We start from the raw sequence: 25,001 nt of genomic DNA on the forward strand, positions 1-25,001 counted from the left end.
ACTTGTGATCAAGTCATTTGACCTGGAGATAGACTTGTGACCTGGTCGCAACATTTTGTCAATCAGGAATATTAAAGAAGTTCAGAAAAGAGTAACAGAAATATTCTTTAGTGGATAAATATTAAAAGATCTTGACGAACTATGTAGATGATTTGAATATTTTTTAGATGCTACCCACGTATTAAACGATCGTATTTTTACTTAATTCTTTGCGGTCGAAGGCTGCGGTATTCTTAACGGCACACTTTTACCGTTTTGGTCGCGTGTCGGGAAAGGATCAACGTGGTTTGATGACGGTGGTTTTCCTCAGCGTAGGTGTAGACACGCATTATTCATTCTGTTCACTTCTGTAATATTATATTCCATAACCAGATGTGTTTCCGCTATTCCGAACACATCCGTCTACTGATTTACGCAGAGTATCTTTATGGATTTGTTTTATGTGAATGGAAATATTAAAATCCTCAAATCCTTATATTCGTATATTTTTAAATTCACAGATTCCATGATCCTCAAATACTGAATATTTAATGTAATATTTACAATTGAAGTATTTCTAGATTTCTATGTCTGTAGATGTCCAAATCCCAAAATCTTCAAATCCCTAACCCATCCCCAAGCTTTGAAGCTACAAAAAATGAATGAATTGAAGATTTCGATCCACATCGTTGCCATATTTTATGTAAGAAAGCTAAATTTACTAAATTCCTAAGTTCTCAAATTGTTAATTTACCAGCCCTCTAAATCTCTATATCCATAGATGTTCAAATCCCAAAATCTTCAAATCCTTGTCTCATCCCCAAGCTTGAAGCCTTCAAAAACCACAAAAAATCAATGAATTGGTTTCTATCCACATCGTTGCCATATTTTCTGTAAGAAAGCTAGATTTACTAAATTCCTAAGTTCTCAAATTGCTAATTTACCAGCCCTCTAAATCTCCATATCCGTAGATGCCCAAATCCCAAAATCTTCAAATCCTTATTTCATCCCCAAAGTTCACAATCTTCAAAAATCCAAAAAAATGAACAAATAGAACATCTCTACCCGTATCGTTACTATATTTGTCGTAGGGTAACCCGATGTACCCTTAACTGCACTAACGAAAAACTTGATGTCTCGTAAATTTGTTCCTGACTGTGCTAATGAAAACCTTGATGTCTCATATATTTGGTTGACATTAGTATGTAGCTCGTTGTTTGTCGTTGTTTGCGAAATCAGGCAATCAAGATTCCCGAGAAATTTTGTTTGTCTTTCACAGCAGACGGGATACTGAGTCCTCAACAAACACTGCCACCCGCGCTGCCACCGAAGAGTCCACGCCTGGTTCCCGTTCCGCAGAGGCGCACGATTTCAGGGCCGCCGAGCAGCACCGGTGGAGATCAGCTGCAGACGAAATTACGTCGATTGCTAAACACCGACAGCAAAGAGAACGTTTTCTTTCCAGACAGCCCGACGCAGACTGTCGTGCAATCGAACGGTGTTCCTCAGGAAGAGAAATTCCGATACTCGCCTGGTAGCTTGTCGCCCAATTTTCGCGATGAGGACCGTGGAAAGGTAAAGTTCTTTCGTATGTTATATATTTGTGTTCTAAGACGCAAAAATGTATAAATTGTTAGTGTAAATAGTATAAATTTTTGTGAGACTTATAATTGACTATTTATATTTGTTACGGTGGTTAAAACTGCTTTGATGTAGTCGTACACTGTAGGTTCAAAATCAAGAGACATTATAATGCAATGCAGTATCTATAAACTACAATAATATATGTATATGGAGCACTCATAGGACGCTATTGAAGCTGATTACGTTACATTAATATGTAGTTAGATTTTACGTATTTTATATTTATTTCAGTTTTTTTAGTGTTTATAGAAAATTGAAACATATTGAAACTTGGTTATTTTTAATTTTGTGAAGTATGGAATTTGGAATTTGAGAATTTGAGAATTTGAGAATTTGAGAATTTTAGAATTTTGGAATTTTGGAATTTTAATGTTTAAAAAATTGGGAATTTTGGAATTTGAAAATTTAGAAATTTGAGAATTTCAGAATCTGAAAATTTAGGATTTGGAATTTAGGAATTTCAAAAATTGAAAATGTAGGGTTTGGAATTTGGAATTTGAGAATTCAAAAATTTGGGAATTTCAGATATTGAAAATGTAGGGTTTGGAATTTGGAATTTGAAAATTTACAAATGTAGGAATTTTGAGGTGTAGAAATTTAGAAATTTAAGAATTATCAATTTAGAAATTTGAAAAGGTGGAATTTAAAAATTTAGAAATTAGAGAATTTCAGAATCTGAAAATTTAGGATTTGGAATTTGGGAATTTCAAAAATTGAAAATGTAGGGTTTGGAATTTGGAATTTGAGAATTCAGAAATTTGGGAATTTCAGAAATGGAAAATGTAGGGTTTGGAATTTGGAATTTGAAAATTTACAAATGTAGGAATTTTGAGGTGTAGAAATTTAGAAATTTAAGAATTATCAATTTGGAAATTTGAAAAGTTGGAAAATTGAAAATTTAAGAATTTTGGAATTTCTAAATTTGGAATTCGAAAAACTAGAAATTTGGGAATTGTGGCATTGTGGCAAACTACCACAAAATTTTCATATTCATAGTACATTCATCCCTTATTTGACTTCTAAAAGAAGAAAGAATAAAATTCAAATACCTAAAAGTTGAAGTTAAAAGGATTAAAAGTCTCGTAAAAATCCTATTAACACATGGTACTACAATCTTCAATGCATTCTAACTCCGCACGTATATCTGTTTACACCTTTGATGAATTGCAACCATCAAAGAACTATGGACAGGAAACAAAGTTAAACAACGGAAGTTGTACATACACGGGTTCGTGTTGTACACAGATGTATTCTTCCGCTATTTTATCAAATACGTGTACAGCATGAGCGATGCAACTATATTGATACAGGAAATTTTGCGTTTCATTTTATAAATTGTAGTAATACTTGCTGAGTCATACTGTAGCATACATTTAATTTAATATTTAATGTATGCTACATTTAATATTTAATATTTATAAGAGAATATGGTAAAATCTTACTTGAACATTTATTTTATGAAAATTGTATATTGAACATTTATTCTATAAAACTGAAATAAAAGAAATAAAAATGTGATCTATAATTTTTGTAAAGAGGAGGAATATAAATTTACTAGTAAACATTAGTTTATTGTAAAGAGTGCAATTTATGAAAAATAATTTTATTTTATTTTATTAAAGAATGGATTTGGAATTTTTTAAGTTTGATTTGGTGTTGTGAAGTTTTGGGAATTTGAAAGTTTGAAACCTTAGAATACTGGAATTTTAGAATTTTGGGATTTTAAAGTTTTAGGATTTTGAGACATTGTTACTTTAAAATTTTGAGACTTTGAAGTTTTAGAATTTTAAAACCTTGAAATTTTAGAATTTTGGGACTTTGAAATTTCTGAATTTTGAGACCTTGAAATTTTAGAATTTTGGACCTCTAAATTTTGACACCATAAGACTTTGGAATTTTAAATTTAACTCTTAATATTTTAAATTTCTAAATTTCCAAATTTTTAGATTTCTAAATTTTCAGATGTAAAAGTTTCTAAATTCCTAAATTAAAATTAAAATTTTTTAATAATTCAAATTCCCAAATTTAAAAATTTTCAAATTCTCACATTTCTAATCACCAAGTTTCTAACTTTCCCCATATTATTGACCATACTAGTTAAAAAACTTACTACTCAGCAAACTTTAACACAACCTTATATTTCTCCTCTATCAGACAAAAAATATCTGCAAAACGTTTCAGTATTCAATGTTCTCACTTGATTCTAATTCACGACTTTTCTAAACAAATTCATAAAAATTACATACATACTATAACACTTCTATTCTTTGCTATTCTGAATTCAAAATACTAACATATTTTGACATCAAAAATACATTAATAAATTAACACTTAACCTCATAAATGTACCTCTTTCGATTCTGACTTCCTAAAATAGATATTTCTCTCAAATTTTTATTAAACCGCGTCAATTTAATAAAAATTCAATAGTAGATATATTCCCTCGAAAATTTAACCCATTACATACAAATGAAAATTGAAGATTTAAAATTTTCATCCACATATATGTCATAGCAGTCGAAGCATTGAAGAATTAGAATACCGAAATAAACCACACTGTTAACGTAAATTATAAAGCAGTCACTATTCATTTTGCAGCACTGTTTGCAGCAGGATGCTCGCTTCAAGTTTGGCCGTAGTAATTCGCATTCGCACACTTCTGGAAGGGCTGCAAGGAAGTCGACCAGCTCGCAATCGGTGGAGAACACAGTCTGTCACAAATCTTTGCCTGACCTCCATACGAGCACGCGACGAAGAGCGTCTCTGTCGCCACGTGCATCGACCAACTCATCCAAGCCACCCGGACATCATCAATCCACGAACAATTGCCCGGATTGTGAAACTAGCTCAGATTATTCGGAGCACAGTTTTAAACGAGATGCGGTTTGCTATCGCAGGTGCTTGAAACATTTTGACATGTGAGGTTTCATAAATTTTGATAGAACAGGAAGAGACAAGTTAATCCACTGACGACCGTAAACGTACCGACATGCTCTTCGTGACTGCTCGTCGATAAGCTGCAGGGTTTATTGACCATCTTATAAGCGACACTGCTTCAAATATTTAGTTGTTTTACTATAACTTATATTCGATTTTTCTGGAGGTTCCTGAACTTTGTCAGTGATAGTATACCTTAGCATTTATGTTTCTTTTAATAGTTTGTTCTCTTGTGGAATTATGGTAAAAGTGTATTGATGTTTTATGTTGATCTTCATGAAATGGAAATACTTGATATTGATTTTTTATTGGTGCAAAATTTTGGGACTTGGAGATTTGGGAATTGGCAAGTTTGGGATTTGGAGATTTAAGATTCTGGGAATTTAGAAATTTAAGAATTTAGGAATTTGTTAAATTAGGAATTTAGAAATTTAGAAAAGTTTAGGATATAAAAATTTAGGAATCTGAGAATCTAGGTATTTGAGAATTTGGGTATTTAGAGATTTAAGAATCAGAAGTCTAGGAATTTGGAAATTTGGAAACTTGTGAATTTGGAAGTTGAGGAATTTACATATTTAGAAAGTGTAGAACTTGAGATTTCAGAGTCCAGGGTCTGGGAATATGAGAATTTGTAAATTTAAAAAATTGGAGGTTCTGCTATTAAAAAATTTATGTCCAGAGTCATTCAATGTGGTGGTCATCAGTGGATTAATCTTGAGCCATAATTACTCATTACAATCTTGAACACTAAAGAAAACTTAAAGTTTATATTATTACTTAAGTAATATATTGTTATTGACACATCAACAAAGATCACACAATAAATAATGTTAGTTTATATCTCATATCATGTATATCTGTACACAATTACATATATTTAAGGTTAAAAATAAATAGATTAAGTTTAAAAATAAATAGAATAAATCTACATTTAGTAAAGAAAACAGAAAAGGCAGGGTTGCAATAGTCAAATAAAATTCCTACACTCTCAAATGAAATATTAAAAACAATTTATTTAAGCATAATTTTACAGCTTCATTCGTTGAAAGTCATACAATTACAATATGTTCAAATTATCACAATATTTTAATGAATAGAATTAATATATACCTAGTAAATTAAATTTAATTGAACAGTATATACATGATTTTATTTAAACTTGTTTTAGCTCCAGACACATCAGACGTTCCTTCGGTTCAGGCGGTGGCGATGCCAGTAGCGTATTATCCTCGGGTGGTCGAACACAAAAATCGTCAGGTTCTAGCAAACTAAGCCACGGAGCAACAGCAAGAGATTCAGGTGGTTCGTCAGGGCATTGTACACATCGTAGCGAACCGCCTCCAGTAATACAAGTACGGTTAAAATATCAACGTGTGTTTTGAAAACACATGGTGGAAACCTCTGTTTATGGAATAAAATATATTCTTTAGGATTGCTGGAGTCATATACGCCGTGACAGTGGTGCATCTACTCAACACTCGACGGAAAAAGATCGTTCAAGAAGAGGTAGTTACGCTAACGGTACACCACCATCTGTTGTAAGACGCTATAGTCCCGATTCGGAGAGCAGTAACAGCCAAACGGATTATAGTCCCACGTGTAATTCAAGGTATGTACTACATAATCATCGTTTAACTGGTTAGAATCACAGTCGAATTCAGAGTACATCAAAGAAAGGATATTTGTGAAAAAATAAATGGAAAATAAATTTCTTATGCTGGAGGTTTCAGGTTTGAGGAAATCAATCTCAAAAGGTATACAGAGTAGATACTTGGAATAAGGTATAGTTTTTTAAGAGATATTGAGTGGTGTAAGAAGGTTCATTTTCCTATTATGATAGTTGTTTTATAAGTGCAGTGATGCACTCAGAAAAATACAAATGCATGCTTTTTTATGTGCAACTGTATTTTATCTTTCATGTACATTGAGTTTTAAAAATATTTTGTATAAGACAGCACTGAGGTTTAATGCTAAAGAAGTCAACAAGTAACTGCCTCAAAGATACTTATTAAAAGTCAACTAAAAACCTTCATAATTTCTACACACCAATATCATCAAGAATTTTGAAAAAATTTAAAAAGATGTTTAGAAGAACTTTAATATTTTCTTATCTCTAACTTTACATTATTTTCATTTCACAATTAGAGAATCTAAAACTGGCAAGAACTTTCATGGGTATTTAATATCTGTATTACGAATTCGACTGTGAACTATATAAAATTGTTCTACAAAGAGCTAATTAGTTATTAATCCCACTGGCTTGGAAACAAAGTAAACGAGATTTTAATTACTGTAACAGGTTTTCCGATGGTTGGAAAGAAGGTCGTGGTCGACCAATTTTAAGATCTAAATCAGATATTAGTGATCGCTATTGGCGTCAAGATAATGGTCGATCCAACAAAGTACCTGCCCGACCTCCTCGGTCAATTACTCAGCTGGAGAGTTTCTTCGATTGTTTGGGCCTCGATTCGGATAATTTTCACCGCATCACGGAGCCAGATTCGAAGACGTCGTCTCCCGTATTTTTTGATAGCGTTAGCTCGGTTGATTCAGCCCTTGGTCTTTACTCTTGGGCTGGGAACAATCAAACAAATCAGGGTAGTCAATGGCAAAACAATGATTGTAGCGTTGGCATGGGCAACGACGATTGCAACCAAAGGGCCAGCGACCCGCCAAGCATTGTCGAGCGTAATGCTCGAATAATCAAATGGCTTTGTCAGTGTCGAAAAGTACAGTTTGGGTACAGTTAAACAACGAGTTTAGAGAAATGACAATCGATTTCCTTTTGTTTTTTAATTTCAGTAGCATGCGTTTGAGTCAACGAAGGTATACTGTTCTTTCATCTTGCCAACTGATAATCTGTACACGTTGCAGAACATTTTTGCTTTACTCTTAAGTTCGCTAAAATCGAGACGGAGTTTCTTGCTTTTCATTTCCAGTTACTAGTGCTGCAACAAGTAGCATCTTAATTTATAGTTTCTTTTTCTTTTTTTTTTACTTCAGATGAACAGATGTGCCATCTACTTTTATAACTTGTTATTGCATTCGCGTTGTGTCTTCGCTATCGAATTGTCACCGATACATTTCGATGTGACGTTCTATTTTAATCGATGCGCCCGCGTCAAAATTTGTACATACAATTAGTAGAAAGTAGAAATTATGGAATATTTTCATACCTATAGTCGTATAACTTTTTGCTTGTTCGAACAGTTTTATTTTTAGCAGATAAATTTATTGTCGTACGTTAATTCGATTGAATTTACAACGAACCTGTGGTACGTGTTTTGTATCACAGTTTTGTCGTTTATTAGTTTAAAAAGTTATGTATGAAAATTGTAAAATTTATTGCGATGTTTTGACTTCCAAATTGTAAATTAATCGTTTCTAAATTGGATTGTTACAATGTTTCTCGGTACAACGTTCTTGGATAAATTGCATTTACATTAGTTTTTTGTACTAAAACGACAGATTTATTTTTTTCTTGATCCCTCATTTTCCCTGACACGGATTTTAAGCACTAATTGATGTGTTACTATTCAACGAGTGATTTGATACTGAATGATAACTGAACGTATGGTTCGCTTTCTTTGATTAAGTAGGAATTGACAGGAGGGTATTAAGATTGTATCAAAAGACGGAATTTTGTTTTCCAATAATGCAGAATACTTGCTGTGTTTTCGATAGAATTATTACCATAGTAGCGTTAGTTCGAATTCATGAATGTTTTTTGCCACGTATAGTGATTGTATTAATCGGTATTCAGCTGTACTGTAGACATACAAATGTTATTGGTACAAAGCAGAACAAGATGTGATTTACTAAATTTCTAAGGATTTTTCTCTGTAACAATTTTCACGAATGGAATTTATATAAGGAATTTAATGAATTCTTCATATTAACGTTTTTATATCCTATAACTCTTGTTAAGTCTGATTGCGTTGCATTGTTACAATCTTAATTTGTATTATACTGAAAAATTTGTGAAGTTTTAAAACTTATAATCTAAATGAAAAAAAAAGATACATCTATGTTTGTAATATTTAGTTTAATGTGTTAAAAGTAGTTTTTTAAATTGGTTAAATTCTAATGTTTGAAAAATTTCTTATATGCGCGGTACTTTTTTTATCGTATCTACTTTGTGCCTAAAAAAATAAAAAGAAATTGAAAAAAATTATTTTATTAAGAAATTTATTCAGATTGCTTAATATATGTATACATACGTTCAATATGTTATTATCAACGTTAATTAAAATTTGTGTATGTTATAAATTAAATACTATTCTTTAAGTATTAAAAAAGACACTAACATTGAGTATCTTATATTTTCGAAAGTTTAAATTAAATACAATCTTTAAAGTAATGCGATATATATGTAAAAACCTATAACTAATAAGAAAATGTATTTATTTGTTGCTTAAAACGTTTCTTGATATATTTCACCGTGCAATAATATGAATAATTCACTTAGATGTTTCTGATTTTAGGTGATGTCTATTAGATTATACTGTTTGAAATATTTTAACCACTGTGCGGCAATAAATTACAGATACATTAACGATGACTTTAAATGTTTGTAATGGACAAATTGTTAACTACGGGATTCAAGTATTTTAACAGGCAAAGGGAAGAAGATTTTGTGTAACATAATACGATAAGAAGTTACTCAACTACTCTCATTTCAAGTGATATAGATGTCTTAGATAAATAGTGAGTTTGCATAGATCATAAGTAAAACATCGTAGTGCATTACATTTAAAACAACAAAAAGAGTTGAAGAAGTTACTACCTGTTTAGTGAAACTTAAATTTTTCAAGCGAATGTAAAGTGATGCTTGTATCAAATGTTAGATGTTTCTGTAGTTACGTATCCAGTATTTACTGTAACAATTACAGTTTTTGACAAAAATATATAAAGAATGTAATCGAAATTATAAAGACTGCCCGAGCAGTCTGTCATAAATTGTTACTGCACAAAACAGCATAAAATGCATATGCTTACAAAAAGCATTTTGCTTATAACTTTTTGAACCAAATACTGTTAAATGTATGTATATTAATAACGTTCAGTGATTTAGAGGTTGATTACATCAAAGTTTCGACCCTTAAAAATGAAATTCTTGCCTTACAACAACAAAATTTTAATATATTATTATTAGTTATAATAGTTCGTATTTCGTTAATAATTTTACTATAAAATGTTCAGGAGTGAAACTAAAAAATCTACTTGTAGTTTAGATATATTTACTGTAGGATGTAGCAAACGTGGTATCAACATCCTAAAAATTGTTTTCAAAAAGTTTTAAGCAAAGCAATTGAATTAACATTACATGTTACTTCTTGAGAGTACAAGCACAAGGTGTGTTCTATTTCTACTCTATTAAGATATAAGCCCAACGCTTTGTTGGATATAATATTCATTTTAATCTGTTTTAAATGTATCACCGTTTAAATCCTTCTTTAAGTGTTTAAAAACTTTATTGCTCATTAGTAGAGATATACATTCCACTTCTTCAATATATGTATTTGAATCTCAAGAAGTAAAAATATAGGATAAGTTTTCATTAATATTATTTTGTTTAGTGAAATTCGTTTTTGCAATCGTAAGAGTAATTTGTTATCATAATGAAATGAACTTGTATTACGTTATATTACAACATGTTTTAAGTTATACTTCATGCGATCGATGTACTTGTATAATAAGATTCATTGCGTTATGTTTATCTTCTTAATTTGAGGCTTAGATAGTTTAAATATTAAGTAAATTTGTTGCAGCCTATTTTGTAATTTTAAATTCAAATGTATACTTAAAATGTGGAACTTACGTACACATATATGCATAATTTTGTGATTGATAATATTTAACATTGTTAAAGTCATACATTTTTAATTGCTTTTTTATAATCTAGTCACGTAGATCAAACTATGTTAAATTTCAAGATTTAATATTATTAAATTCCTTCTGTGTATTGCTGACAATTTTATTTTGTAACCCAACATTTGAAACAAAATTCAATTATCACAGTAACCATTATAAACATTCTTTTTTGTAAAATAATGAAATCACATAATTAGTTGTATTTTAACAAATTCAATAACCAAATAATGGTATAGCATATTTTTAAATCAATATTTAGTTATCTAAAATAATTGCCAAACTAACATAGTTAAAAAGATTGAAATTTATTTTTTATATTCGATATTCCCCTTGAAAGATGAAAGTCATGCATCCAAGTCATGTCCATATTATGGTATTATTATTTTACGATACGTCATTTTAATTTTTTAACGAACATAATCAGTATCCGTTCAGTACATCGCTGGATACGTAGAGTCGAATTCCGTTTGAATCATAAATTAACTATGTTTGAATTTAGTGCTCAAAATGTAACACTCAAAACAAGAAATTATAATTTTATTATTTTACTGCTTTATTACTTTATCATTTTACTATATTAATAGTTCATAATGTTTATCATTTTATTATTTTACAATTCCACTATTTTTACCGTTTAATCAATTTCCTGTATTATCATCCTACCATTTCATTGTTCCATCATTTTATTACTTTACTATTTTACAATTTACAGTATATTCTTTGTACTAAAAACTGGAAATGAATTCAGCTGAAGTTCAAACAGAATTATATTTTACGTATTCAACGATATATTGAACAAGTACCTGGAAGATTGTAAAATGATAAAAATGATAGTGTAGTAAAATAGTATAATAAAAATTGTAAGATGGTAAAGTAACAAATTAGTAAAACGATAAAAATGATAGAATAATAAAGTAGTAAAATAGTAAAGTAGTAAAACAGTAAAACTGTAAAACAGAAGAAGAATAATGTAATAAAATGCTTGTACAAGAATAACGTTTGTTCCTTTCAAAGTATATACAGACAAATAGACATTGTTCATTAAAATAGAATAGGAAGATTATCTTTTATTTAAAATTAAGATTTTTGTGTCCACGGTAGGGTAAATTTAAATTGAACGCAGATGGCGGGCCCGCTGAAAATTGGAACGTCATGCTGACCCATAATGCTCTAGGCGCGCATGCGCAAAAGTGAGCTGCGCCTTTGCGGTCCGTGCTCGACAGTCAGTCTTGCGGACGCGCGATTCACGTTTAGTGCGCAGTTTTGGATGTGCGAACCGACCGAAATCGTCGACGGTCGTATGTTTAATCGTGATATTTGACGGAAGAACTTGATCTCTTATGCGGTCGACTGGTGCCTCGTGGTGTGACGCTTTCTGCTAAGGTCGTGGTGGCACGTTTCGCTATGTCGCAAGTGCTTTGGTCGCGAGAGGCACAGTGACGACTCGCCCGTGAGACTGCCGACATCCTCGACAGCCCTGTGATGGAGTCTATCAGAAAATGGTTCTACAGGCCTAAGGTAAGTGCCTTATGTCTTCTCCTGTCGTTGTTTTCTTTACTCCTCTCCGTACTTCTCCGTTTTATTGCGTCACTTTGTTCCTATCCTTCGTGTATACGTCTCGCATCGTGTAGCTGGTTGATCGAACGCGTGTGTTCGTTCTTTTTTCTTTCTTCCTCGATCCCGTCTATGTTGGACCTGCGCGCTGTTGCCACCTGTTTCTTGAAAATTCGTACGATATCTCGAGGAGGTGCTTCAGGCGATGTGTTACACCTGCCTGATATACGCGCACGTACTTCATTGACACGCATACGGCTACCAATTGTTCTTGTTTACAATCCTGTGTTCCCCTACCTTGAGAATTAGCATAATTCTCGATGTACAGAAAACTCGAGTAACGATCGTAGAATATAGCCCGATCAGCTGATACGCGAGGAGATATTAGCTTTTTAAATCTCACCGCAGATCCGCCTACATTATAAATTGTAATTTGAAAAGTCAATCTTGTTTAATTAATTTTATTTTTCGTTAATTATTAACATCGCGAAGATATGGTGTTTATACAAATTTTTCAAATTTGTGTCATATTTCAGTGTATTCTATATTTATCGAGTTACTTTCTCTTTCATTCCCAATAACCTACATGTAAAATCACATGACTTCTACATCTGTCGCGCTTAACCTCAATCTAGGAATGTTAGATAGAGAATAGTCAAGAGTTGAGAAAATCGGTGCTTGTCTTTCTTCACAGAAGATTTAATATTATTTTTAGAAACGCGTTTCTCTGGTTAATTAATGCATCGTGCGTTTCTATCGCATGGAATATTTGTTAGCGCCGAACATTCTTCGCACGTATCAGGAAAAGATTTCTGTCCCTGTTTGTTGAACATTTATCGCCAGCTTTCGAACTTAACACGTGAAAATGTGACGACAAAGTAACCGTTCCGTCTCGTTCGGTGATGCTTCCTCATTGCATCGACCGCTGTATGTAGCTTATTTTATGCGCCGGGAAATGATGCAGCACGATGAAACGAGTCGTTCGTTCTTCCCACCGAACCGATTCCCAGCGATTAATATCTAATGACACGTCTTGTGCGCGTACATAGTTCGCAGATTGTTCGGTTGTCACGTGATCATGTCGAATAGTCACGAAGGGAACACGCTGACAATTAATTCTTACAATCATATCTTTAATCAAGCTAAACATATATCTTTACTATCAGGAAAATATTTGTTTTGTTTTTCTTTGTATATATAGTAATCTACGCGAATGTCATCATGGTTGCTTACATGTTTTAAATTTTCCCGGACGTTCGTATGTCATTCGGATGTATCACGTTACCGAGCCGAATAGGCATAAAGGGAACGACATGATGAAAATCATTAATAATTATTTTTCGAATGATACTTTCGAATGAATGTAGTCAAATTAAACAAGTATCTTATTTTTCCTTTGCCTGTCTAACAATTCATAGGAGTTACGGTGTAGTTTACAAGTTTGAAATAACCGGAACCATAGTTTGTAGATTGTTCGGATGTCACGTGATTGTAGTGAACAGTTTACGAAGCGAGCGATATGTTGGCATTTAATAATTTGCAATTAAGTCTTTTTACAACTATAATTAAAATGAAACAAATATTTGTGTTACTACGAATATATTTTCGATTTTTCTTTCCATTTTCAGCATAACCTTGTATGATTCACTCGAAGAACGTTATCATTTTAAATATGTAGAAACATTGCACGTAGTTCGTGGATTGTTCAAGTGTCACAAGCCAGTGTACATGTGCTGTCACGAATTAGCATATTTTCAAATAATTGTCTATTCGTTTTTCTTAGACTCGCTCCTGTAATCAAATTAAAAAAGTATTTGTGTTACTAACAAAATATTTTTCTTCTTGTTAACGCAATCTCATATGATTTATGCGACTGTTGTTGATGTTTATTTCTCAATTATTAAACATTCATAAAAATTATCCTGACTCAGAATACATGATTGTAACATTAAGTAAGTCATTTGCCATCTCTGAGAAATCTTTGTTTTTTCTGTTTAAAAATGTAAAATTGTCATTGAGATTACAGTAATTAGGTAATAGTATATTTGATCATAAATTGTAACAAAATATGTAGTTGATATATTCTGTAAACAGGCTAGTAAACCGTGTTTTTGATGACACAAGATAATGCTAATAATAATAAAGAAGTTTCTGTGAATCATTTAGTATGTCACTGCGATAAACATTTTCTACGAAAACAATTTCATACGTAAATATAAATCATAAGTGACGCTACAGTGTTGTATAATAATTATAATTTACAGTCTAATATTAATTGAAGTAACGTAATACATTTTCGTACTTGTGACACATTGTTCGATATAATCGATGACGTATCGTGTGCGTCTCGTACCGTCTAATAATTAGCGACGCATCATGTGCGTCTTATACTATCGAATACGTTATTCGTGACGCACCATGTGCGTCTCATACTATTCAATACGTTATTCGCGACGCACCATGTGCGTCTTATACTATTCAATACGTTATCAGTGACGCACCATGTGCGTCTAATACTATTCAATACGTTATCAGTGACGCACCACGTGCGTCTTACACTGTCCACTACAATTGACACATCATGTGCGTCTTAACATTATTTAATATAATCAATGCCGCACGTGCGTCGTAATATTGTAAAATGTTTCATTTTATTTTATTTCTTGAACTTTATGAATTTTAAAAACATTTTATAATGAGGTGTATTTATAATGTGTTTAAGGAATGTCAGAAAAGAAACATGTCGACAGCTCATATGAATAATATTGTTATTAAATATTGAAAAACGTATTACAAATAATTTTCGTAGGAATTTGTTTTCTTAATCAAAGGATGATACTGACGAGTGTATTAGTGAATTCATTACACATATGTAATTAACAAATGTTACAAAATTAGAAACAGTTATTATTATTAAAAATATTATATTTTTGTTGGCTCGGTAATTTTAAGGCTTCTTTGGATCAGTAGTTACAAACAGGCGGGGGGTTCGGTCATATACCAAAAGGGGTTTTCTTGTCATATATCTAGAGAGGTTTTCGGTCATATACCTAGAGAGGTTTTCGGTCATATACTTAGAGAGGTTTTTGGTCATATACCTAGAGGAGTTTTTGGTCATATACCTAGAGGCGTTTTCGGTCATATACCTAGAGAGGTTTTTAGTCATATAGCTAGAGAGGTTTTCGGTCATATATATCCAGATAAATTAATGGCCATATATCCGGATAAATTAAGAGTTATATAAACAGAGAAATTCACGGTCGTATATCCAAAAATTACTGTACTCATTAATCATTAAATTTCTACATTCACTAGTCGCAACTTATTAAAAGTTAAATTTTGATTCACCTGTTTCACGAATTAAATTTGTACAACGAACGGTCGACTGTACAAAAGGTAACACACTTTTCAAGCTATTTGCACGACGAGAAAGTAAAGATTTCAGTTAGTTTACGGTGCCTTGACCATGCTTGGATCAGGTTCAACGCATCGGTTACCGTAGAAAAATTTACACCTCATAAACGATCGTCGAACGCGTTTCGTTTCGTTTCGTTTCGCACGTCATCCACTGACTTTAAAATTAAACGCAGAAACACGTCGGACAAGTCTTTTTCCCTCTTTTTCTCCATGGTCGTTTCATGGCAAATATTTTCTAGTTTAGCTGGCAACTCCGGTTAAACTCGATCGATGTCTCAACTTATCTCGTACCGAAGATATGTACATACTTCCGTAGATGGATTCTGTACAATTCGCAAGTGCATGTCTTGGGCAATTAAATTGATATTATCAGAGAAATTTTACAGAGCACTAGTTAGCTGATTGTTCAGTAGGTTACGTGTGCGTGTCTAGAAAGTTGGCTGCTGGCGAAAATGCAGAGTCTACTGGTATGCGTGCCAACTTATCAGACACGCGGTGTAGTTGCTTCAAAGTTGATATTCTAATAAGTAGATTTTTGTACAGATAGAAAAAAAGATCTTTTTTATTAATACAGAATAATCTATTTACTAGAACAAGACTGTTAAAAATAATGTTAAAAAGTTTCACACAAATTTTTATTTCATTATAAGCAGTTTAGATGAATTAGTACAAATTTATTAATAATGAATATAGAACTTTTCTGTTTAAAATTAATGTTAATTAGATGTGCATAGACTGTAGATTTCAAACTTGAAATCTATAGTATAATCATTCTGTAAATTTATTTCATAAAATTATTTTTAAACCATAACAAAATTATTTGTCAAATCATATGAAAAATTAGTTCATCAGATTTTTGAAGCAAAATAACAGCTGTTAAAAATTCGAAGTTAATTAAAATTAATGAAAAATTGAACACAATCAATAAATTGAACAGTTCTAAATGTATCTTCCAAAAGTTTATTCCGAAAATCTCAAAAATTGAAGTTACAGTTGAAATTGTAAGACCATGCACGCAAAGCAAGGCAATAATTTAGACCTGCGTTCTCCGGTAAACAATTAGACTAGTTAAACCAATTAAAGGAAATTAAACCAATTCACAAAGCACTGGGGAAGATTTGTTGAAAAGGTACCTACAGGCGCTTACAGAAAGCGAAATATAAAAATTGATAGAAATTGAATCAATAGTAGCGAGTAGTATTTTTTTAATAAACTTTCGAGAGGAGACGCTTTTTGTGAAGAATGAAAATAGAGACTTTTAAAGGACCTACATACATATTTCTTTGTGTCGGGAGCTGATATTCACATTGCGGTGAAAGGAAATCAAAGAGAATAGGAGTTGCAAAAGTAACAAAGAGAACTATTCATATCTCGATAAGAATAGATTTTAGGACATGTGCTTATTAAGACTTCTTCGCTTATTTTGACGAATCTTATATCTGTGATTTCTTCTCTGTTATTTTGTGCATTTGGGTGCATTTATTTTCTAGGTTTATTATTTATTGTTTTGTATATTTGGGTACATTTATTTTCTATATTTATTATTTATTATTTTGTGTATTTACTATTATTTTGTACATTTAGGTACATTTACTTTGTATACTTATTATTTATTATTTTGTGCATTTCGGCACATTTATTTTGTATATTTATTACTTATTATTTTGTACATTTAGGTACACTTACTTTGTATACTTATTATTTATTATTTTGTGCATTTAGGTACACTTACTTTGTATATTTATTACTTATTATTTTGTACATTTAGGTACATTCACTTTGTATATTTATTATTTATTATTTTGCATATTCAGGTACATTTACTTTCTCTATATTTATTATTTATTATTTTGTACATTTAAGTACATTTACTTTGTATACTTATTATTTATTATTTTGTACATTTAGGTGCATTTACTTTTTACATTTACTATTTACTATTTTATACATTTAGTCCATGTCAATTTTCTTCAGTAGATATGTTTCTATTAATAATTGTTGTGCATTTCACTTTATTAAAAATAACATGTTGATCAGATCCTTGCAACAGCAACATTATGACTCCTTTACTTAGTATTTAAAAAATTTCTTATTAAGGTTTTTGTTAGAAAATATAGTTACAGATTTTAGGAAAACTGTTTGAAAACATAGAACATTTTCAATATATGTAAATTTTCAAGATTCTTCATATTTACAAGATTTTTAATACACATTTGTAAGATTTTCAGAAGATTTCCAAAATATTTTTAGAATATTTCAAGAACATTTTTTAAATGTTTTTAATATTGTAACTAAAGCATATAAAATTATATCTTATCTCCAATTATTTCACTACATTTCATTATTCATATTATTTCATTAAACTTTGACCAGAAAGAAAAGTATGAGTTACTTTTATGAACATTTATCAAATAATTTTTGAATCGTTAATTTAACACTTTTTTATTTTGTCATAATACTACATATTAAAATAAACCAGCTTTGCTCATAAAATTTTTTTAGCACCTCTTAGGGCTTAAGGTCGTTTTTTAACCCATTTAGACTAAAAACGTGGAGCGGAAAAAGATTGCGTTGTAATTAGAAGGATTCCCTTGCATATTCATAAAAGTTCTTAATTTTCTTAAGAATTTTTTTCGCCAGTCACTTATAAATAATTTAGTTAAATACGTGAAAATTTTTACAGCAGATAATCATGAGTGCACGAATTTTATTTATAGAAAAATTAATGTTATTAACAGTAACATTTAAATTCTATTGAGGTAATCTTTTTTTTAGATTTCAATACTTAAATTTAATTAAAAATAACTGTAACAAAAAACTACTGTTTATACATATATTAATATTTGCACGCAAAGTACTAACATTTTATAGAACAACTTATTAATTTTTTTTAGCTTGTATCACGTGACAGATGAAATAATTTTATTATATATTTTTGCTTTATTTTTTCATGTAAATTTACCCCCTTTTATTTCGCAAGCACCTTATATTCTTTGAAATACAAATTGCCTTCTGTCAAGATAAAATTTAGATATATTAACCCTTTAGCCTACAAGATTTTCGCCAGGTGCGTCAGTCAGAGCTGCCTAATTATTACTGCAACATTAAAGCAAATAAAGAATGTTGAAATGTTAGGTGTAATTTAGATTTAGCAATCTTAAATTATGAAATTTGCAATTAGTATCATATTCAAAACTCAATCTTTCTGCAAATACGATTTAGTTTCGTCACATTTGAACTGCAATGTGCGTCACGAATCTGACTCGATGTTATCTAAGGGGTTAATACGTACTTAATCTTTCATTTCTTGATTTTCCAATTCGTTTGTATTTAAAACCTAAATATCAATACTTTAGTGAGATCAGTTCTCGTTATTCTCTTTTTCGAAAACATTGTGTTCTATATTTTTGCCTTATTTTTCCACGTAAATTCACCTTCTCTCTGATCCTTCACTTAGAAAAAATAGGCCAAAAGGGTTCTCAATAAAATGTATTATAACAGTGTGGCATATGTGATACATTTTTCATTTATTATAAATAGTAAATAAATGAAAAAATATATATTCAACCAATCTATTAATTTGAATTATTTATAAAATCTAAAAGGAATGTGACATCGAGCCACACTCGACATAGTAGCGCAAAGAGTTAATACCATTTCTAAAACACCACGTATATTAAATATTGAAGAGGTTAAAAATAGTATAAGCGAAAAATGTAGTACGATTTAATGCCAGCATTCAAAGTATCAAAAGACATTTAGTGTGGAGTAGTTTCGTTTGATCGTAACCGGTGCGCACCAGAACGAGTATGCATTTAACGTCAGGCCGCGTTGATTGCGGCGGATTGGAGATGCTTTCATTTAACTATGAAATGAGATATACCGTGCTTCGTCCCAATTAGAATGTCAAGCTACATTTTGATAGGAACACTCGGTGTGATAATCGTCGTCGGACAAATCGATGCGATTCAGACCGACCGACTATGACGCGCTGGAACAGCCTGAATGTATGATTCGTTTGCTCCGCGAGAGAACATCGATATGTAGTTCGGGAACTCGGATTTTAACGAGTTTTAGGAGCCTGCAGTTCCGACCTCTGTTCAATTGGTTTTTGGTTTGTAATCGAGAACGATTTCTGCTTGCGGAACGAGTTACATCGAATTCTCCATTTCCATATGAGAAATCTACATATAAGTTTTCCATCATACTTCTTTTTTTACATTGATCAGATTAATGTTTTCAAATTTTTTAGAACGTAAATTGATGTTTGGGATTTTAAATATTTGAGGTGAGAAATTTGTATGTTTTTAAATATTGAAATTGACGAATTTTCAAATTTTTTAATATTCGAATTGTGAGGGACTTTTAAATTGGTGAATATTCGAGTTGAGGAGTTTTCCAATTTTTCAATATTCAAGTTGAGGAATTTTCAAATTTTTTAGTATTCAAATTGCGAGGGGTTTTCAAATTGTTGAATATTCGAGTTGAGGAGTTTTCCAATTTTTCAATATTCAAGTTGAGGAATTTTCAAATTTTTTCATTTTCAAATTGTTGAGTATTCAAGTTGAGGAGTTTTCCAATTTTTCAATATTCAAGTTGAGGAATTTTCAAATTTTTCCATTTTCAAATTGTTGAGTATTCGAGTTGAGGAGTTTTCCAATTTTTCAATATTCAAGTTGAGGAATTTTCAAATTCTTAAATATTCAAATTGGAAAATTTTATAATGTTCAAAAATAAAAATTGTTAAACATTAAAATTATAAAAAATTTCATTTTCTTGAAATTTTAACTTAGACTACTTTCACACTCACCATTACATTTATGAAATTAAAATATTTTGTATTAATAATCATTATTAATTGTTGTACAAAATATCTGTTAATAATCATAACAAAGATTTGATGAATCAAAAATAACATATTCACAATAGCTCCATTAGAGATCACTTTTGGCATTCATTATTGCATTTATAAAATTAAAATATATTTATTAATAATCATTATTAATTATTATATAAAATATCTATTAATAATTATAAGAAAGTGATAGATCAAAAATAGTACCCTCATAATAGCTCCGTCTTACATTATTTAAAATATAATATGTATGGTATACTAGAATTTGAAATATTAAATACAAGGCTTTTGTCCTTAAAAGAGTGGTTCTCGAACAGGAAGCTGGTGTACGTGACGAACACTATGAGATTACACACGCATGCGTAGATACAGTTAAATGCACGCAAGGATAAGCTTCGAGCACAGAAGGGTAGGCGAAAACGAAACGGGAAAGAGTGTGTAGTATTCCTGCGTTAGGGGATGGTCCGATACCGAAAGAAGGTCAATGATGGACGAATGAGTCATTTCAGGGAGTTGTTCCTTATGCCTGATTCACACTGCTATTTGTCAGCAGCTCGAATCGATTTACAATATAAACCAAGTTAAAAGTATGGGTAGACACATATCGTATCATGAATTTGCACCAAGTTGATTTCAATTAATATAATTATTGTAATCATAGTATAATAGTTCATTGAAATTAATATAATTATGATTTAAGTAACACATTTCATATAAACTCTTTGCACTCTGAAAATTTACTTTGCTACTTAAAATAGAAATACAGAAATTTCTCCTCAACAGAAATAACAGAATCATGAATTTTGTCAAGCTTGATTTAAATTGACGTAATTATTATAATCATAATATAATGTTTGATTGAAATCAATATAATTATGATTGAAGTAACACATTTTATATAAACTCTTTGCACTCTGAAAATTTACTTTGCTACTTAAAATATAAATACAGAAATTTCTACTCAAAAGAAATAACAGAATCATGAATTTTGTCAAGCTTGATTCAAATTGACGTAATTATTATAATCATAATATAATGTTTGAATGAAATCAATATAATTATGATTGAAGTAATACATTTTATATAAACTCTTTGCACTCTGAAAATTTATTTTGCTACTTAAAATAGAATTACAGAAATTTCTTCTCAAAAGAATTAACAGAATCATGAATTTTGTCAAGCTTGATTTAAATTGACGTAATTATAATCATAATATTATGTTTGATTGAAATCAATATAATTATAATTAAAATAATGTATAAATTTTGTATTAAGTCTTTGTACTTCGAAAATTTATTCTGCTACTTAAAATGTCTCCTCAGAGATGACAACCGAGTGCAAAGAGTTAATATGATTTAAATTAACATAATTATTATAATAGTACTAAAATACTATGAAATAAACGAAAAGTAATAAATTACAGAATATATTCTACCAAGTACCTACTTTTTGACACCCTATACTTAAAATAAGCTTCATCAATAAATTATGATTATAATCTTTCACGGTTTCTAAGCTGCTAAGACTCAGATAGCTGAGCCACATCTAAGATCAAACTCCAGTTACAAACTAAGATACTTTTTAACCTGACCTTTTTTAATTATTTATGAATCGAGATGTCTAAACCTTGATCACAAGTTTCAACATATAAATGTTTGCAAAAATATCCATAGTCCGTACAGTTGACGAGAATGATTCACGATGCGTTCACGGACTGTTTGCGGTCTGTTTGCAAACAGCAGTGTGGACGAAGCATTACGGTGATACCGTCCGCGCGGAACGCCGAGAAAAACATCCGTTCGCTTTAATTCATCGCCTCGATTTGCATGTTAAATCCTTTCTCCTTGAGGTGTCGATGTAATTACACACTGGCTTTCTTATGTTTTATTCCGAACGAGTCAGAGATTCGATACTGTTATACGTTGCAACTGAAAGTAAAATGAAATGATCGCGAACGGTTTTCAGATAAGATTTAGTCGGCCGTAGGCGATACATGCGTGGAGTATGTTCATTTTCATGTACGTTTGTTGGCGACCGTTTTACGAGAAACTGGAGATATTCGTGTTAGAAAATATCGTTCGTGATCGTCGATTATATCTGGTGGAGATGTTGCGTGAGAGATAAATTATGGACTTTTTTAAGATTGGGTTTTGAGGATAAATGAGTTTTTGGGAGATTAAATTTTGAGACTTTGCAGATTTGAGATGTGGATTTTGGGCAATTTTAGAATATTTTTGGAATTTTTGAAATTTTCGATTTCTGGAAGTTTAAAATTTTGGAATTTTTGGAAACTGAATTTATGGAAATTGTGAAATTTTGAATTTTTGCAAATTTTGAATTTCGGGAAATTGTGAAATTTTGAATTTTTGGAAATTGCGAAGTTATTAAAATTTGGAAATTTTTAATTTTTTGTAATTTGTAATTTTTGGAAATTGTGAAATTTTGCAAATTTGAAAATTTGGGAATTTGGAATTTTTAGTAATTTTGAATTTTTGGAAATTGTAAAATTTGGGGTATTTTGCACTTTTGGAAATTGTGAAATTTTTGAAATTTTGAATTTTTAGAAGTTTTGAAATTTTTTTAATTTTAAATTTTTTTAAATTTTTTAAATTTTGAATTTTTGGAAATTTTGAAATTCTGAAAATTTAAACAAAAATTACATAATAATCAAAATATTACCTTACAATAAGATAGAAAGCATATTAAATTTTTTTACGTTTTTATATACGTAAATGCATTTATGTTCATTTAGGTATTTAAAGGTCTCTTCTTCAAACACTATATAACGTTAGTACCCGTTAAACGTAGCAAATGGGCGGATCTTCAGATCATTAAATAATTTAAAATGCACACAGTGATTCATATATATTGACTCATAACAGAAAAAAATGAAAATTCTACGTTTAACGACTTAATTCTAATTTCAAAGTAGGCCACTTTATGAACTGTTATAGTTGGGTGCGGAAATATAGCGTAGTCGTAAAATCTTTGAAGCATGAAAGAACGTAAAGTTCAAGCACCGAAACATGAGATACTGGGAGATAAGAAACTCGAACCTTGTTCAGGGCCGTATGCTGTAAACTCGAAATTAGTTTTTTGTATACTTCTATTAAGTGAACTTGTATTACAGTAAAAAAACAAATTGCGACATATACGACGTTAATATATCGCGCCACTTCGCGCTTTAATTTACGACTGCTACATATTTGCATATTTGTAAACGCAAAGATACATTTTATTTATGTATGTAAAATGTACGTGTTACGCTGTGAAAATAGCATATGTAGTTTTTTAGGATTCTGTTTGTAAAAAGGGAAAATTGGAACAAAATTTGAATTTTGGAAAATATTAATTCATTAGAGGTGGTAAATACAAGTATAATTGGTTTTATGAGGATGTTTGTAATAATATTGTTGTATTACTGCAGTTTTGGGAAATGAATTTCATGTTTATTTGATGGAGAGTGGAGGGAGTGGTACAGTTATGTGTAAATAAATATTTATATATTTATTATTTATTGTAAATATTAATTCATTTATTACTATATATATATTATTTATTATAAATATTTATATATTTATTTTAATTTTATTTTGTAATTTAAAATGTAATATTAGTACACTGTGGAACAGGAACGTTTTTAAATGTTTTTTACCTTTTGTAATAAGATTGTTAATCAAGATAATACATTATTTATGCAAAATTGATAGCTATATGTAGAAGTAAGCATATAATAAATTCTTTAAAAAAAAAGATTGAAAATTTTCAGTAGAAAATGTTTAAATAAACAAATTTATATCATTTGTATATATAAGTATGTATATTTACACATGCTAGTATTTATATATAAATTTAAATAATGCTTGTATGTAATAATATTTATACAATTTTATTTATTTATAAATTTATGTATTATTTATATAACAGTATTATATATGTGTATTTCAAATATTTTATTTGAATATTTATACAATTGCATATACTACTATTTATATATAAATATACTCACACATATGTATACTGTAAATACACATACATCATATCATTTGTATGTTTGTATTATTTATATATAACTAACAAAATTATTATGTTGCAAATCTGTGGAATGTAAACTTTTTTTACATTTACTCAGATATTAATTCAGATTAATTTCTATAAAAAATTTCAACAATTTCCTCTTAACAAATTGTTATCTTGTTTATTCTTTGCAACAGATACCAATTATTTCATCGGTAATACATTTTTCAGTAAACAATTTTATTAAAACGAGAAAAGAAGGATTTATTTTATAATATTGTAGTTTTATATTGCACTCAAAGATACTTTATTTGGTATTCGATGAATAAACATTGCAGTTGCATATTTTATTCATAAACTTTCTCCATTACATTTATTACTGATTGTGTAAACGTGTCTTGTTTTTCCTTTTACTTCTTGGATATTATTAATCATTTATGAATTTATTGGTTTTAATATATGAATGCAATAAATATTTCTTGTTTTTTGTTTAAGTAATAGAATATTTAAAATAATTGACAAGATTGATGGTTTAAATGAACAAATTCAACGAACATTTCTTGTTTTTTATTTAATTAATAGAATATTTAAAATATTTTACTAGTTTGATGGTCTAAATAAAAAATAAATTCAACAAACATTTCTTGTTTTTTATTTAAGTAATAGAATATTAAAAATATTTTACAAGTTTAATGGTCTAAATAAATAAATTCAACGAATGTTT

At 30.1% G+C, this 25,001-nt stretch overlaps 2 protein-coding genes across 16 annotated transcripts in view; both read left to right on the plus strand.

Moving 5' to 3' along the window:
* The window catches only part of LOC100876095 (uncharacterized), a 65,290-nt gene extending 54,765 nt beyond the window's left edge, over window positions 1-10,525 (plus strand). For 5 of the 10 annotated variants that reach the window (XM_076528947.1, XM_076528951.1, XM_012290900.2 and 2 more), the window contains 5 exons: window positions 1,259-1,554; window positions 4,222-4,541; window positions 5,729-5,912; window positions 5,991-6,169; window positions 6,860-10,525. In XM_076528947.1, the coding sequence (XP_076385062.1) occupies window positions 1,259-1,554; window positions 4,222-4,541; window positions 5,729-5,912; window positions 5,991-6,169; window positions 6,860-7,310 (1,430 nt within the window). In that variant the 3' untranslated portion in view covers window positions 7,311-10,525. The remainder of the gene's footprint in view (window positions 1-1,258; window positions 1,555-4,221; window positions 4,542-5,728; window positions 5,913-5,990; window positions 6,170-6,859) is intronic. The other 5 variants (XM_076528950.1, XM_076528952.1, XM_012290893.2 and 2 more) reach the window with 3 other exon arrangements.
* A 1,100-nt stretch (window positions 10,526-11,625) lies between these two features.
* The window catches only part of LOC100874971 (lateral signaling target protein 2 homolog), a 78,407-nt gene continuing 65,031 nt past the window's right edge, over window positions 11,626-25,001 (plus strand). For 3 of the 6 annotated variants that reach the window (XR_013037292.1, XR_013037293.1, XM_012290889.2), the window contains exon 1: window positions 11,630-11,952. Coding sequence is in view for 2 of the 6 variants with exons in the window: in XM_012290889.2 (XP_012146279.1) it covers window positions 11,917-11,952 (36 nt within the window). In the remaining 4 variants the exon portion in view is untranslated. Of the gene's footprint in view, window positions 11,953-25,001 lie in introns of all 6 variants that reach the window. The other 3 variants (XR_013037294.1, XR_001096681.2, XM_012290890.2) reach the window with 2 other exon arrangements.

This window comes from Megachile rotundata, chromosome 2 (assembly GCF_050947335.1).
Source record: "Megachile rotundata isolate GNS110a chromosome 2, iyMegRotu1, whole genome shotgun sequence".
Classification (NCBI taxonomy): Eukaryota; Metazoa; Arthropoda; class Insecta; order Hymenoptera; family Megachilidae; genus Megachile; species Megachile rotundata.